Source organism: Cryptotermes secundus, unplaced genomic scaffold (assembly GCF_002891405.2).
Source record: "Cryptotermes secundus unplaced genomic scaffold, Csec_1.0 scaffold91, whole genome shotgun sequence".
In the NCBI taxonomy this organism is placed as follows: Eukaryota; Metazoa; Arthropoda; class Insecta; order Blattodea; family Kalotermitidae; genus Cryptotermes; species Cryptotermes secundus.
The window spans coordinates 520979-535091 of record NW_019733318.1 but is presented as its reverse complement, the minus strand read 5'-3'; the positions used below and the strand labels follow the sequence as shown (position 1 = coordinate 535091).

At 43.5% G+C, this 14113-nt stretch overlaps 1 protein-coding gene across 3 annotated transcripts in view; it reads left to right on the top strand.

The window, feature by feature from the left end:
* LOC111867873 overlaps positions 1-14113 on the top strand; it is an 81774-nt gene that overhangs the window by 45082 nt on the left and 22579 nt on the right. For all 3 annotated transcript variants that reach the window (XM_033752846.1, XM_033752845.1, XM_033752844.1), the window contains exon 2: positions 9397-9524. In XM_033752846.1, the coding sequence (XP_033608737.1) occupies positions 9434-9524 (91 nt within the window). In that variant the 5' untranslated portion in view covers positions 9397-9433. The remainder of the gene's footprint in view (positions 1-9396; positions 9525-14113) is intronic.

The following is a 14113-nucleotide window of genomic DNA, read 5'->3' as shown; positions in this document are numbered from 1 at the left end:
AAGCCTGCACAAAATGGCTACAAACAGTGAAATGAATTTGTCTTGCTACAAACAGCGCCAGGAGAGTCTGTCAGGTCATGAATCATCTGCAGTTCTTTTAAAAAACAGTGTTCTGTATAGAGGCGTGGGCACGCGGTAGCTACAAGCCGGAAGGTCTCGAGTTCGAGTCCCAATGAGATGGATTTTTCAATTTACCTAATCCTTCCAACCGCACTATGGCCCTGGAGTAGACTCAACCTCAAACAGAAATGAGTACCAGGAATATTTCTGTGGGTAAAGGGCGGCCGGCGCGTAAGGCTGACAAATTTACCCCAATCTGTGAGCAGACTGTCTAGATAATATTGTGACCTTTCCTCATGGGGCACCCTATATAACTTCGAACTTATGATGATAGCGAATATTGAACAATTCATGGGACCCCCTCTGTGGTCTAGTGGTCAGAGTTTCTGGCTACAGATCCAGAGGTCCCGGGTTCGATTTCCGGCGCTACCAGATTTTCTGAGAAGCAGTGAGGCTGGAACCGAGTCCACTCAGCCTCGTGAGGATAATTGAGGAACTATTTCAAGTAAATAGCGGCTCCGGTCTAGAAAACCGAGATTAACGGCCGTGGAGATCCGTTACGCTGACCACGCGGCACACTCTATCCGCTAAAGTTGGCACTAACTTCGCCGACAAACGGCGATGACTCGGTCGGTACAGTTAGCTTGCGGACTACAGGTCACGGAGTTCTTTTTGTTGAACAGTTCATGGAATGAAAATTGTGAAGGTAATCCGAGGTACCCGGATAGAAGCCACCACACCGCTACTTTATGCACCACAAATCCCTGTGGTGACCTGTCCTGGGATCAAGCCGGTACTGCCGTATTGGGAACCCGGCGACTAACAGCCTCAGCTAGGGCATGGCCTGTGGCCAACTGACTCGTGTTGTACTAAATCAGTGAACAAGAAATTTAGTTTTTAACATGAAAATGCCGCACGATCCCATCCAATTGGAGCCGAGAAATATTGAAATATCCCCCCCCCCTTAATTTTTAGTGTCTCGATTGACAATTCTGACGGTAGCTCACGGAAGAATTATTAAATGAAGTAAAAAAAAAACATTTCCGTCAAATGCTTTTCCTCATAACGTCACATGCTCTGTGCAACCACCTGATCGTCTACCACCAGGGGGTCTTGCTTCACAGGTTGTGAACCAGTGGCCTAACGAAACCGTCTCCACCAGAAGCTAGAGATTAGCCACCTACTTACTGATGACGTACGGGTCATGTTTTTCATTCTTGTTTCTGTTCATATTCTTTGTACTAAACGCCGATCAGTTTCATATACAGGAACTGAAGTCTCACTACTAGACGAAAGGACGAGCCTCACGAGAAATCGAATGTGTACACACAGTGTTCGGATAGGTCGGGGGGGGGGCGGCACATCCATCACTCGCGGCCTCGGCCCCCTTTCCCCATTTCCCTTTAAAAGTAATCTTCCTCGCATAGAGTACATAAACCTAAGTCCCTGTGTTTGCGTCATTGAAACTGTAAGTTTATATAAAAAGTTGAACTTTGCCTCCCCACAAACTGTGTGTGTGTGTGTGTGTGTATGTGTGTTACTCCATAAGAATTCTCAGCGTGTTTGCTGCATCACAACACACACTATCTTACTGACACCATCCGTTCCGCTGCTCTTCGCTTCGGAAGCGGGTCCTCTTCTGTGTTCCCTTGCAAGAAGCGAAGTTTGCAGGTCGTAGATGCCGTTATTATTGCGCCTCAGAAAAATATGAAACTTAGGGAATCGGCATATGCACAGAACCGGAACACTGACAGAATTAGAACACTTGCCGAACCAGAACGCTTAGAGAGCCAGAACACTTGCAGAATCAGAACGCTTACAAAGCCAGAACACTTGCAGAATCAGAACGCTTACAGAGCCAGAACACTTGCAGGACCAGAACGCTTAGAGAGACAGAACACTTGCAGGACCAGAACGCTTACAGAGCCAGAACACTTGCAGAATCAGAACATATACAGAGCCAAAATACTTGCCGAACCAGAACGCTTACAGAGCCAGAACACTTGCCGAACCAGAACTCTTACAGAGCCAGAACACTTGCAGAATCAGAACGCATACAGAGCCAAAATACTTGCAGAACCAGAACGCTTACAGAGCCAGAACACTTGCCGAACCAGAACGCTTACAGAGCCAGAACACTTGCCGAACCAGAACTCTTACAGAGCCAGAACACTTGCAGAATCAGAACGCATACAGAGCCAAAATACTTGCAGAACCAGAACGCTTACAGAGCCAGAACACTTGTAGGACTAGTAAACTTACAGAGCCAGAACGCTTACAGAGTCAGAACACTTGCAGAATCAGAACACTTACAGAGCCAGAACACTTGCAGTAATTTTAAATATGTACAATTACAAGTGCACTATTTATTTTACATCTTCAAAGTATATTGGTTACTGTGTGTGCAACTCAATTTCACTTTGGAAGGGTCACTGCATTCTTAAGCGGAGAGTGTGTATATGATTTCTGTGTGACTCACGGAATAAGCAGCGACATGTGACAAATTTCGGGTTGAAATGGCTTAAAATACACTCAAAACAGACAAATTACATTATGAATAACCCCCAAGATATTTGAGTTGAACTTGTGTTCATGTTGACAGCAATAATCCTGAACACGAACTGTTCAGATTTTAGTTGGAAACCATACCAGGATTATCCCACATGTGTCAGGCACAACTTCCCTTGTGTTGGAACGTGAATTTGTATAATTTCGCTCCAGCCGGCTGTGCACTCCCCATTTGAGGGATGTTTCCCACCCCCCTCTCTTTAGACCAGAGCAGTGTACACACATCTCAGGGCAATTATTTGAACAGCAGCCCGGTAACTAGAAACCGAAGGGATGCCGCTACTGTTCAAGTTGCATCCTGTAAATTAATAACACGCAACAATAATTGCATCAGATACGACCACAAACGTCAGAACATTACGTGAGCAATATGAATTATATATACTACTGGAAGTAAGAGGTAAAGCTGTGCCGTGGAGGCCCATAGGGTTGTGAGACGTCGAGGCTCACATATTTTTTCTAGACTATCGCAGATGGCGGTGAGGTTGTCAGCCTTATGAGCCGGCCAGCGTGACTTTAACCCGCAGGAAGATTCCTGGTACTCATTTCTGTTAGAGGCTGAGCCAAAACCAGTGTCATAGAGTGGCTGGAGGGATTAGGTAAATTTAAAAATCCATTGACCTCATTGCGAATCTTAACCGCGACTTTCCGGTTTGTAGCATAGTGCCTCAACGCTAGCGCGTGCCCCCATCTCAGCGGCGTACTTCATAAAACCCTACCATCAGTCTGTGTTTCTCTACCCCACATTTCGGTGCTTGGCAACGGCTCGGTAAACACGTTCCCGCAGCGACGGATACTTGTAACGATATTGAATGAATTAATGTATAAGGGGTGGGATTTCTCGGCCCTTGCACCGCACCCTACAGTGGTCTGTTGTGCTTTTGTAACGATATTATATTGCAGCATTTTGTTGCATCGGGATATTATTTTTTGTAGTCTTATTTTCCGTCTGTAATGCAACAACTTTAATCAACACTAAATCTCATTTAATTCACTAAACATTCGTTAAATATTTAAAATATCATTAAAATATGCACATTTAGTGTTTATGCTATGATACGTGTTGTGTGTATGTAGCGTCCGTTTGCTACAAGGAACAAAAGCAACACTAGGCACACACAACTAAGTGAACCACGCGCCCAGTGAGACATAGAAACGCCAGCAATAAAACTGATAGGATGAAACACACCTCACAACATCAGAATTTACAGAAGTTAATAACAACAACGGCATGCCTTAATGAATTCAGTTTGACCAAGTGCACGGTTCAGTGGACTTCTTTGAAAGCTGTGTTGCCTGAAGATGGTCCTGTGCGGCTGAAGCATGTAGCATAAACACTGAATGTACATATTTTAATGATATTTTAAACATTTAAAAAACGTTTAGTGAATTAAGGTGAATTGATGTTGTTAAATTAATACTGTTGTATTATAGACAGGAAACAAGTAACAGTATACGAATTTTTTAAGCTTCGTTTTTATGCGGTCCGTGTCTTTTCAAAAGAAAGCAGGCTATTAGTTCTTCCCAGATGTTCTTGCTGAGAGTATCTGTGTCTCCCACTCCAGTGACGAGGGCACACCGCGGTTGCCGTGGAAACGAAACCATGACCATCCGAATAATTAGTTTCACAGCAGCAGTTCACGATCGAAACGGAAGATGACGCCACAATCTCACAGCATAAAACCAACGGCTCGTCCGAACACACATTGCAGTCTTTTCTCAGACTCCAAAAGTGTCTTGGAAGCCCTACGCTCTGGCTCCCCACTGAAACAGTGTAGTCATCTAATACTTACCATTAAAGAGCAACTCCTCATGCTTGAAGAAAAGGGTAAAATCGTTCACTTCTACTGGATACCTGCCCACATTGGAATCACCCACAACGAACGGGCCGACATGGCGGCAAAAGAGAGTGTTTACAAAGGCATAGACTCCCAACTATTATTACCCTGGACCGACCTTAGAGCCTGTTGGAAACAGAAAATGTTAAAGGAATTTTACGCATGGGGCTACTCATCGGGAGCACACAAAGGAAAATATTACTTCGATAATTACTTCGCTGATGTACCTTACCCCTGGTTCAACAAGATTAAGCTCCACCGGAAGCCCATCGTCACGCTCAACAGACTTCGAGCCGGGCACTACTGCCTGAAAACCCACCTTCATAGACTCAATATTGTTCCCGACGCGATTTGCGACTGCGGAGAAAATATCGAATCTCCCAGCCACATCTTATGGCAATGCAAACGATTTGATGCGGCACGAGAAGACATGTTCAGAAACCTGATTAAGTACAATGAATACCCCCCGTACAAGATCGAACCCCTCCTCAGGGACATGGACTCTGGGATTATTGCATCGATTGCTCGCTACCTAACCCGCATCGACATCACCATTTAATGAATATAACCTTAGTCCTTGCTACATAAATTAGATACAAACCGTATCTACTCCACCAACAACTGCCTTCACTTAGCCACCTATTTCAGTTTAGACTTACTCATCAGCATGCTATAAACCTGTTTCACATTAAGCTTACTTGTAAACTCAATATGCTTTAATTTTGAACCTACTTGTAAGCATGTTACAAATTCTAACTTAAGCTTGTAATTGGCAGAATGGGCCCTCCAGCCCGACGCCAAATTCTTATATCTCACAAAAAAAAAAAACCAACGGCTCCCTCAAATGTACTCTGAAGTGAACCGTGTTTTTTCTAGTTCACTTCGTTATTAATTCCACCCCCCACCCCACTTCTCTGATATCGAATGATGACATAACTCAGGCTTTGCTCTTATTTTCAGCCTGCCTGAACACACTCACTCCTTCCATCAACATTACATTCAAGAAGACACAGATGTTAAATTAGGAGACTAAACTTGTCAAAATGAAAAATCAAAACGCGCTTAAAATATTACAATATACGAAAGATAAATTTGTCTCTGTGCTCAATTAATTAAGTACCATGCTATGAAGACGTGTCAGGGAATGGAGGTATAACTCCACGTATTTTTGACCTCAGCACTAGATGGAGGCGAGTGTTCAGTTTGACGTCCCTACCCTTTTACCCCCAGGGAAAGACGCCCCCGTTACCCTTTGGATAGGAAGCAGGGTGGGCCCCTGAGCCGGTCTGGACGCTGTGGAGTATATAAATTTTTGCCACTCCCGGCAATCGAACCCCAGGCCGTCCAAACCGTCACTATACCGACTGAGCTATCCCGGCTGCATATACACCAAATTATTAACACCACTCACCTCTCTCCAACCCGGGTTAGCGTAGTCGGTACAGCGTCTGGCTGCGGGTTGGACGACGGAAGGGTAAGAGTTCGAGTCCCGGTAGGGTCAAGAAGTTCTTCTCCACGTCGTCCAGACCGACTCAGGAGCCCACCCAGCCTCATATATAATGGGTACCGGGGGTAAAGCGGTGGGTGCGTGAAGCTGGCCGCTCACCTGCAACTAGTGCCGAGGTCAAGCAAATCTGGTTCTATAGATCCATTCTCTATATGCCTTCATGGCGTACTGCTTAATTAGTTAAACACAGGGACAACTTTACATTATTCACCTTTGTTGTTATCAGAACAGATGCGTTTCCTTTGCGCAGGACCAGACTCTTGCCACTTTATTCGTATTTCAGTGTCTGTCTCTTTTTCTGACTGACGCTTTTCGCTGGCTCAGACGTTTTGCTCCTACCCAGAGGACAGTTTTCTTGTTTGCTTTAATTAGGTTAATTGTAATTTACTAAGTAGCAGCTAAAATATTCATGAATGTATAGCTTTACGCTATTGAAAATCCATCCGTCAGGCAGAACATGTGATAGCGCAGGATATGCTGAAACGATTGTAATCCATCAGGCTGCCACGAGAGTGCTCTGCCGTAGAGTCGCACAAAAAATGGCAGCGCCATTTCAGATTAATTTGTTTCTTTTTTATGTGGAAGCATCTGGCGTTCTTGTCACTGTAAGGAACATAAAAAGTGGTCATTAAAATTATCGCAGTTTGTTATTAAAACGTGTTAAACTATTTATAGAGTACAAGTTGGATTTTTTCAAAATAAATATTACCAAATGGAATATTTAATTTAATACTAACTCTAAATTGCTTAGTTGGTTTAGGCACAATGCTACAAGACGGGAAGTCGTCGGATCGAATCCCGATGAGGTGGATTTTTCAATTGACCTAATCCTTCCAGCCGCAGTATGGCCCTGGGGTCGACTCAGCCTCTAACAGAAATGAGTACCAGGAATATTCCTGGGGGTAAAGGGAGGCAGGCGCGTGAGGCTGACAGTTTCACCGCCATCTGTGAGAAGATTGTCTAGAAAATGTGGGAGCCTCAACATCTCACAACCCTATGGGCCTCCGAGGCCTGTTTCAGGGATAGCTTTACTTTACTTTTACTGACTCTAAATTAACCGTCAAAAATGGACACATCAAATGCATCTGAAGAATGTATAAACAATTACGCACGATTTGTCTCGCTGAGAAGCACAGCCCTTCTTTTCTAAATACACATTTATTTGAGGTTTACAAAGACAGGAGAAAGAATCGTGTTCTGCTATGTGTCTGTAAGCAGATTGTGGATTTTAGTGAATTTTAAGCAGTAGAAAGATGTGCCTTACCCTGGAAGTACGCAAAAAATTTACCTTTCCCACTTAAAACGATCGTGGATCCGCCATTTTGTTGTTACTCATTTCAAGAAGTTAACTCTGTTATTGGTGCCGTCTGCTGGTATGACTGAGTCTCATGAAAATAGATAAAGGGCTTTAAAACCTGAAATGGATGAAGATATAGACAGACAGAGAGCATGGTGATCTCCTTCCCTGAGAAATAGAATTGACAAAATAAATAAATAAATGATTTACAAGAATGTAGTAAAAAATGTGAAAAAGGTAATTCTATCCCTGTAACAGACTATGAAGGCCCATACGTTTGTGGGACGTTGAGGCTCCCACATTTTGCCTAGACAGTCGGCTCACAGATGGCCGTAAGGTTGTCAGCCTAAAGCGCCGGTCGCCCTTTAGCCCCCCCCCCCCCGGAAGATTCCTATTACTCATTTCGCCAAAAGAAACACTTTTTTTTTATTGCCAGTGGGGTGGGACTAAGTCCCTTGTACTGCGGCCACTTCTGGCCTATTGTACCAGCCCCAGATGATAGGTGAGGGTGATTGTGGAGCAATTGGTGGAATGAAGATTGGCAGGAGAAACCGAAGTACTCGGAGAAAACCTGCCCCAGCGCCACTTTGTCCACCACAAATCCCACTTGAACAGACCCGGGATCGAACCCGAGCCGCCGCGGTGGGAAGCCAGCGACTAACCGCTTGAGCTATGGCGCGGCCACAGAGAGACTTAAGTCAAAAGGGAGAACATCATGTAAAGATTATAGGACATCTACAAAAGATTAAATTCAACACACAAGACAATTGAAAGCGTCGAACATAGACTATTCTTAATTCCGTCTTTTTATGCCAGTCTTGCATTATGTATCGCTCTTGTACATACGCGTATGTACATGAATGGGATATAGTTGTACCCTTGCTTAGAGCTTATCAGTGACTTATTCACGTGTTTCCGTGTCACTGATTACTGAGTGTGATATAGTGTTGCCATTTGTTATGTCGTGCTTGTCGAAGATGACGTCAAATACAGGGTATATACAGTTTATCGATACATATAAGCCATTCATCAAGGACAGTTTTAGACCTAATAATATTTTCCTTGCTATGTGTCGTATATAGTTTTACCGTCTTTTCTGTTACTGTATGAATGGCTGATCTTTATTAAATCTTCACACTAATGTGAAATAATATTTAGATACATAAATCCAAAATGGCGAAAATTATCGCAAGACACTTTTTTTAGACACGCAAGTATAAAATACGAGACATTTAAGATATTGGCGTTATTAAACGTGTCACCTTATATCTTGATATATACATACCAAACTGCACCAAAAATACCATAAAAACCTTAAATATCATACACTATAAACATGGGAAGCCACATCCAGAAGTACAGAAAAGTTTAAATTGATATTTCAACTTTGTTTGTAATTTAATGATACATTCTTTTTAATAGTATTACATTATATTTTTAATAAGCGAAGCGTTCAGTAGCTCAGGCGATACAGCGTTGAATGTTAGAGCGATTAATAAATGAGAAATCGAATAAGCAGTGGAATAAAATTATCGTCGCCCATTTTAATATGCTCTCCTTGTATTCTCCTTGGTATATTTTGACATTGTATGCTTAATGATCATGCAAAGCTGCGAAATTCAATTCAGCTCTCTTAATACAACTAATGTAATCCCGCATGATGCATGTTTTTTTTTTCACTCTTCTTCTTACCATTACAGCTTGGCTCAATAGATCGATCAGCTAAATGTATAAATTACCTGGGTAATTCTGTAAATTAACTACACAGATTAGCTGAGTAATCAGTTGGTCAAATGCACACTTTACGTTGGTAATTCTGTAAGTTAATTACACAGTTAAGCTGAGTAGATCAGTTGGTCAAAGGCACACTTTACGTTGGTAATTCTGTAAGTTAATTACACAGTTAAGCTGAGTAGATCAGTTGGTCAAAGGCACACTTTACGTTGGTAATTCTGTAAGTTAATTACACAGTTAAGCTGAGTATATCGGTTGGTCAAATGCACATTTTACGTTGGTAATTCTGTAAGTTAGCTATACATTTAAGCTGAGTAGATCCGTGTGAGTAAGCGACAGATTGCAGGCAGACAGCCCAGCACTTGTAGTGATGACTGGTGCAAATGTTGCAGGAACCCTACCCGCCCGTCATGGGATTGTGACGCCGGTATGACGAGCAAAGGTGAGACAGGGGTGACGCCTCCGTCTCCGGCCGCCGTGCCCCACAACAAGAGACCGACCATCCTGGTGTACCCGACTGGTGAGTCCCCTATTCAGTTCCAGAAGCACACTCGTGATGTCGCTTGGAGAAGAAAAAAGCTATTTGAAAGTTTACATATTTTCACGAACTAGAATTCGTGGTCTTCTGAGTTGTGATATCGTGTAGTCTTCTAGTTGAATACCAGCGTTTCAGAACACCTCGCCTCCATCTTGAGACTTACAGTGTGTAACTCTGCCGAAACGTTGACATGGACCTACAGACCACAATCTAAGTGTTGTTCCCGCTTTCCTGATGCAGCTCAAGAAAATAATGTTTTAAAATTCATGAGCGTGGCATATTAATTTAAGTATATAACAGAAAAGAAAAGGCAAAAGTATCCCTGTAACAGGCCGTGGAGGCCCATAGTGTTATGGGACGTCGAGGCTCCCGCGGTGAGGTTATCAAACATACGCGCCGGTCGCCCCTTACCCCAAGAAGATTCCTGGGACTCATTTTTGTTATAGGCTCAGTCGACCCCAGGGCCATAGTGCGGCTGGAAGTACTAGGTCAATTGAAACAATCCACCTCACCTGGACTTGAACACGTGACCTTCCGGCTTGTAATATAATTCATCAATCACCGCTACCGATGAATAACATCCAAAAAGTCGATAATTGGGCATTGACTATTCTGGACATTAGTCATCGTCCCGTTCTTTGGCCTACTTCTCTTGTTTTGAAAACAACGATAAAGGGACATACACAGACACACACGGACTGACGGCAGGGGTTGAGATGGGCTCAGGTGCCATGATGTACATACCATTTTGATAACAATGGGTTTAGAAATTCAAAAATTGGGAACGGGGATTATTAATGTAATATGTCCTTGAAATAAAAGTTTAATTTAAAAGAGTTTAAAGACTTTTATATAAATCATTAACCTAATTTATGTGTTTGTTCTAAATAGCCATAAAATTGAGCCTAGGACTACAAATAGTATTTTAGTGTTATCGTAGTTGCCGCGCCATAGCTCAAGCGGTTAGTCGCTGGCTTCCCACGGCGGCGGCCCAGGTTCGATCCCGGGTCTTGTCAAGTGGGACTTGTGGTGGACAAAGTGACGCTGGGGAGGTTTTCTCCGAGTACTTCGGTTTCACCTGCCAAACTTCATTCCACCAAATTCCCCATCATCATTATAACCCGGGGCAGGCTACAATAGGCCAATCAGTGGCCGCCGTGCCGAGTGGACACAATTGGACTCCACCCCCCACTAAGCGAATTTAAAACATTTTTAGTGTCGTCGTTACGATCGTGGCTGTTAGTTTATGAATCATGTGACGATGCAGCGTGAGGGGACCTTCTTCAGAGCTCTGTCGTCATGTAAATGGTTTTCACGCGCGTTAGTGTTACCAATAAGAGAAACTTTTTAAGTCTCGTAAGTAAAATACACGCGTTCATGCTTAGAATTCCAAAATCTCTACCTTTCAGCACTTAACAAAATGTACACTGAAGTAACAGTGACGTTCTTTGGAACTGTGTGCTTTGGAAAGCAATCTTTTAGAGTGTTAATTTAATCTCCCGCCACCAGAATGCGTTTAGCGCCCATGCAAGGGTAGAGGTTGTGGGTTCTGGAAACCACTGACTTGATTCCCCAGTTAGGTTCGTTAGCCCCAGCTAAGCACATCTCTCTGCTTTGTATTACATACGGATGTTTCTTAGAAGGGAGGCCTCGGGTTCCACGTCTTGCAGCCGAAGGAATTACCTTGGGTAGTGTCAGGTGAAAGCAAAAATTGTTCGCTTGCTTGCATCATAACACAGAGATATCTGATATACTCCTTGAAGACGAGGTCAAGTTGGAATAGGAAAGAGAGTAACATAGGTAAACTAAGGGGAGGCCGAATTGGGGCATGCGTGCTGCCATTCAGTCCAGAACCTTTTGTCTTCTCGTCTGCTGTCTAAAAACGTAAAAATTAGAATATACAAAAATATAATTTTGCCTGTGGTTCTGTATGGGTGTGAAACTTGGTCTCTGACATTAAGGGAGGAACATAGACTGAGGGTGTTTGAGAACAGGGTGCTGAGGAAGTGGATGAAGTGGCAGGAAGTTGTCCCTAAGTCGTCCTCTCCTGTGTTTGCATCTGTGCCCTCTGTTCCGGTAAATACGTGTACTTGTTGTCAACAGGTGCTCTGTGCAACACGTGTTGAGATGACGCACTTTTCTATAAATTTCTTTCTGCTCTGTTTTTCATCCATGGATGATATGAATTTTGTTAGGGAAATGCTTCTCTTGTGTATAGAAATTACACAACAGCCTATAATTATATTTACTCCATCGTCATAAAGTTATAAAACTTGCTGCAGCCATTCTGCCAGCACGAAAAACAAATCTATTGAATATCGATAACGGATATCGAGAAAAATGCCATCACTATTTCCCCGGATGACAAAGTGAGCAATTCATTCCTGTGGCAGCCTCCAGATGTCAGCACATTACAGTGTCATGCTGTACGATTGAAAGCGCCATCTTATTTATCGGAAATTTCAGCAAAATGAAGCATTCCTTATACCATGGAATGTTGAGTGACTAACTGAGCGACTGTGAACTATTTCCCTCTTAACGGCAAATCTCCACTATATATTGTTTGTAGAGAAGCAGGGATAGCTCAGTCGGTATAGCTACGGGCTGGATGGCCGAGGTTCGATTCTCGACAAGGGCAAGATTTTTCTCTACTCCACAGCGTATAGAACAGCTCTGTGACCCAACCAGCCGCCGTGGGGGGGGGGGGGGTAAAGCTGCCTGAACATGAAGCTGACCACTCACCTCCATCTAGTGCTGAGGTCAAGAACGCTGCAGCTATACCTCCACTCCTTCATATATTTTCATGGCCCAAACATTTCTGTTTTTCGTATACTCGGTTTAGCGACTGGCTACGGAGATCGACGACCGAGATTTCGAAGTTCGAGTCCCGTTGGGGTCAAGGATCTTCTCCACGTCCAGACCGACTATGGGGTCCACCCAGCCTCCTATCCAGTGGGTACAGAGGCTCTTTCCCTGGGAGAAAAGCGGGTGGGGCGTGAAGCTGGCCACCCGAAATGAAGAAAACGTGGATCTATACATCCACTCCCCCGTACGCCTTCATGGCGTAGTGCCTAATGATAGTTTGTACCAATATACACATATGTGGGTATTCTTTATGGTCTCACGTATATTTGATTTCATGACATTTCGGGACCCCTTGCACTGAGCGGGTTATATCTCGAGTATTTGATGACGGTTTCCTTCCAAATCCTTTCACATTCACCAGTTATCTATCATTATACCATTCGAAACTATATGGTCTAGCTACTGTTTTCAAGCGACCGGTTCTTAAAATTCTATCTTGATATTATTAGTGACTGGTTGGAATCGAACACGGGACCGTTTGACAATTTTATAAATGCTCCCTCGCAATGTAATAGTACTGACTCTTATATTTCTTATGCCTTTACTTCTCATCTCGTACCAGAGGCTGCAACGTTGAACTAGTTGGATTACGAGTATAGAACCTCTTCTGCTATTGTTCCCTTGTAACCTCCTCCTTCTCTGCAGATGCTTTTAAAGTTCATCCCATTTCATGCTAAGATCCTCATTTCAGGAATATTCTGCCTGTAAACTTGCACGTTTCTAGCTCTCTTGCGTTCCTCCTGTGTATTTCTAGCCACATTTCGCATGGACTTATATATATACGCCTCGCTTTATGCATATTCGTATTGTAGCATGTAGACCCGTTGCTAAGTTGTGATTAGGGACCGGATTTTTATGCCCTAATAATCCCTTAAATATGTATGCATTTATGCATGAAAGTCTTCCGAAATTCATTCACCGGTAATCTGTCAGACGACAGGTCCACAGTCTCTTCCAAAACACTTACTCCACTCCTTCTCCTTCAAATGAGAATATCCTATTCTGTCCTCAAGGTCATCCAGCATCATCTTACGTTTTTTCCTCGTCTTCTGGTCACTTCTATCCGCCCCTCTATCTTCGCATACATGGTGTCTCTGTTTTTGGAAAGAGACTATCCAGGAAAAGTGATGTGGGAATTTTTCCATTTGCTTTCCACATCGCAGTACCACAGCCGTTCAAACCACTCTGGTCACGCCTGTTGCTATACGAACTTGCACCATCTCGAGCATCATTTGCTCTGTGCTTCACGTCGCTGTTGATGACGCTGCTTCCGGCATCAGTTTTTGGTTTTCGGTGTCTCTCTTCGTCTAATGCCTACCCTTTGACCTGTCCAGCAATGGAGGCCCTGCCAGTAGCTACGCTACCGCTGGTATAGCTCTCAGGGTCCTTGGCATACTCAAACGCCCTCACCACGATAAGGTGGAGACATACATGCACTAAAATATGCACACACAAATTTATACCAAATATATCAGAATATTGTTGGATCATATGGACTAGGAAGACGGAATCACAGGGGTCAAATGCTTATTGACTTTTGTGAAAGAAGTGGACTGATTGTCACCAACACTTGGTTCAAGAAGCCAAAGAGAAGAATTTACACATGGAAGGCATCTGGGGATTGGAGGAGGCATCAGCTGGACTACATCCTAGTGAAACATCGATTCAGAAACAGTGTGAAGGATGTGAAGACGCTTCCTGGGGCA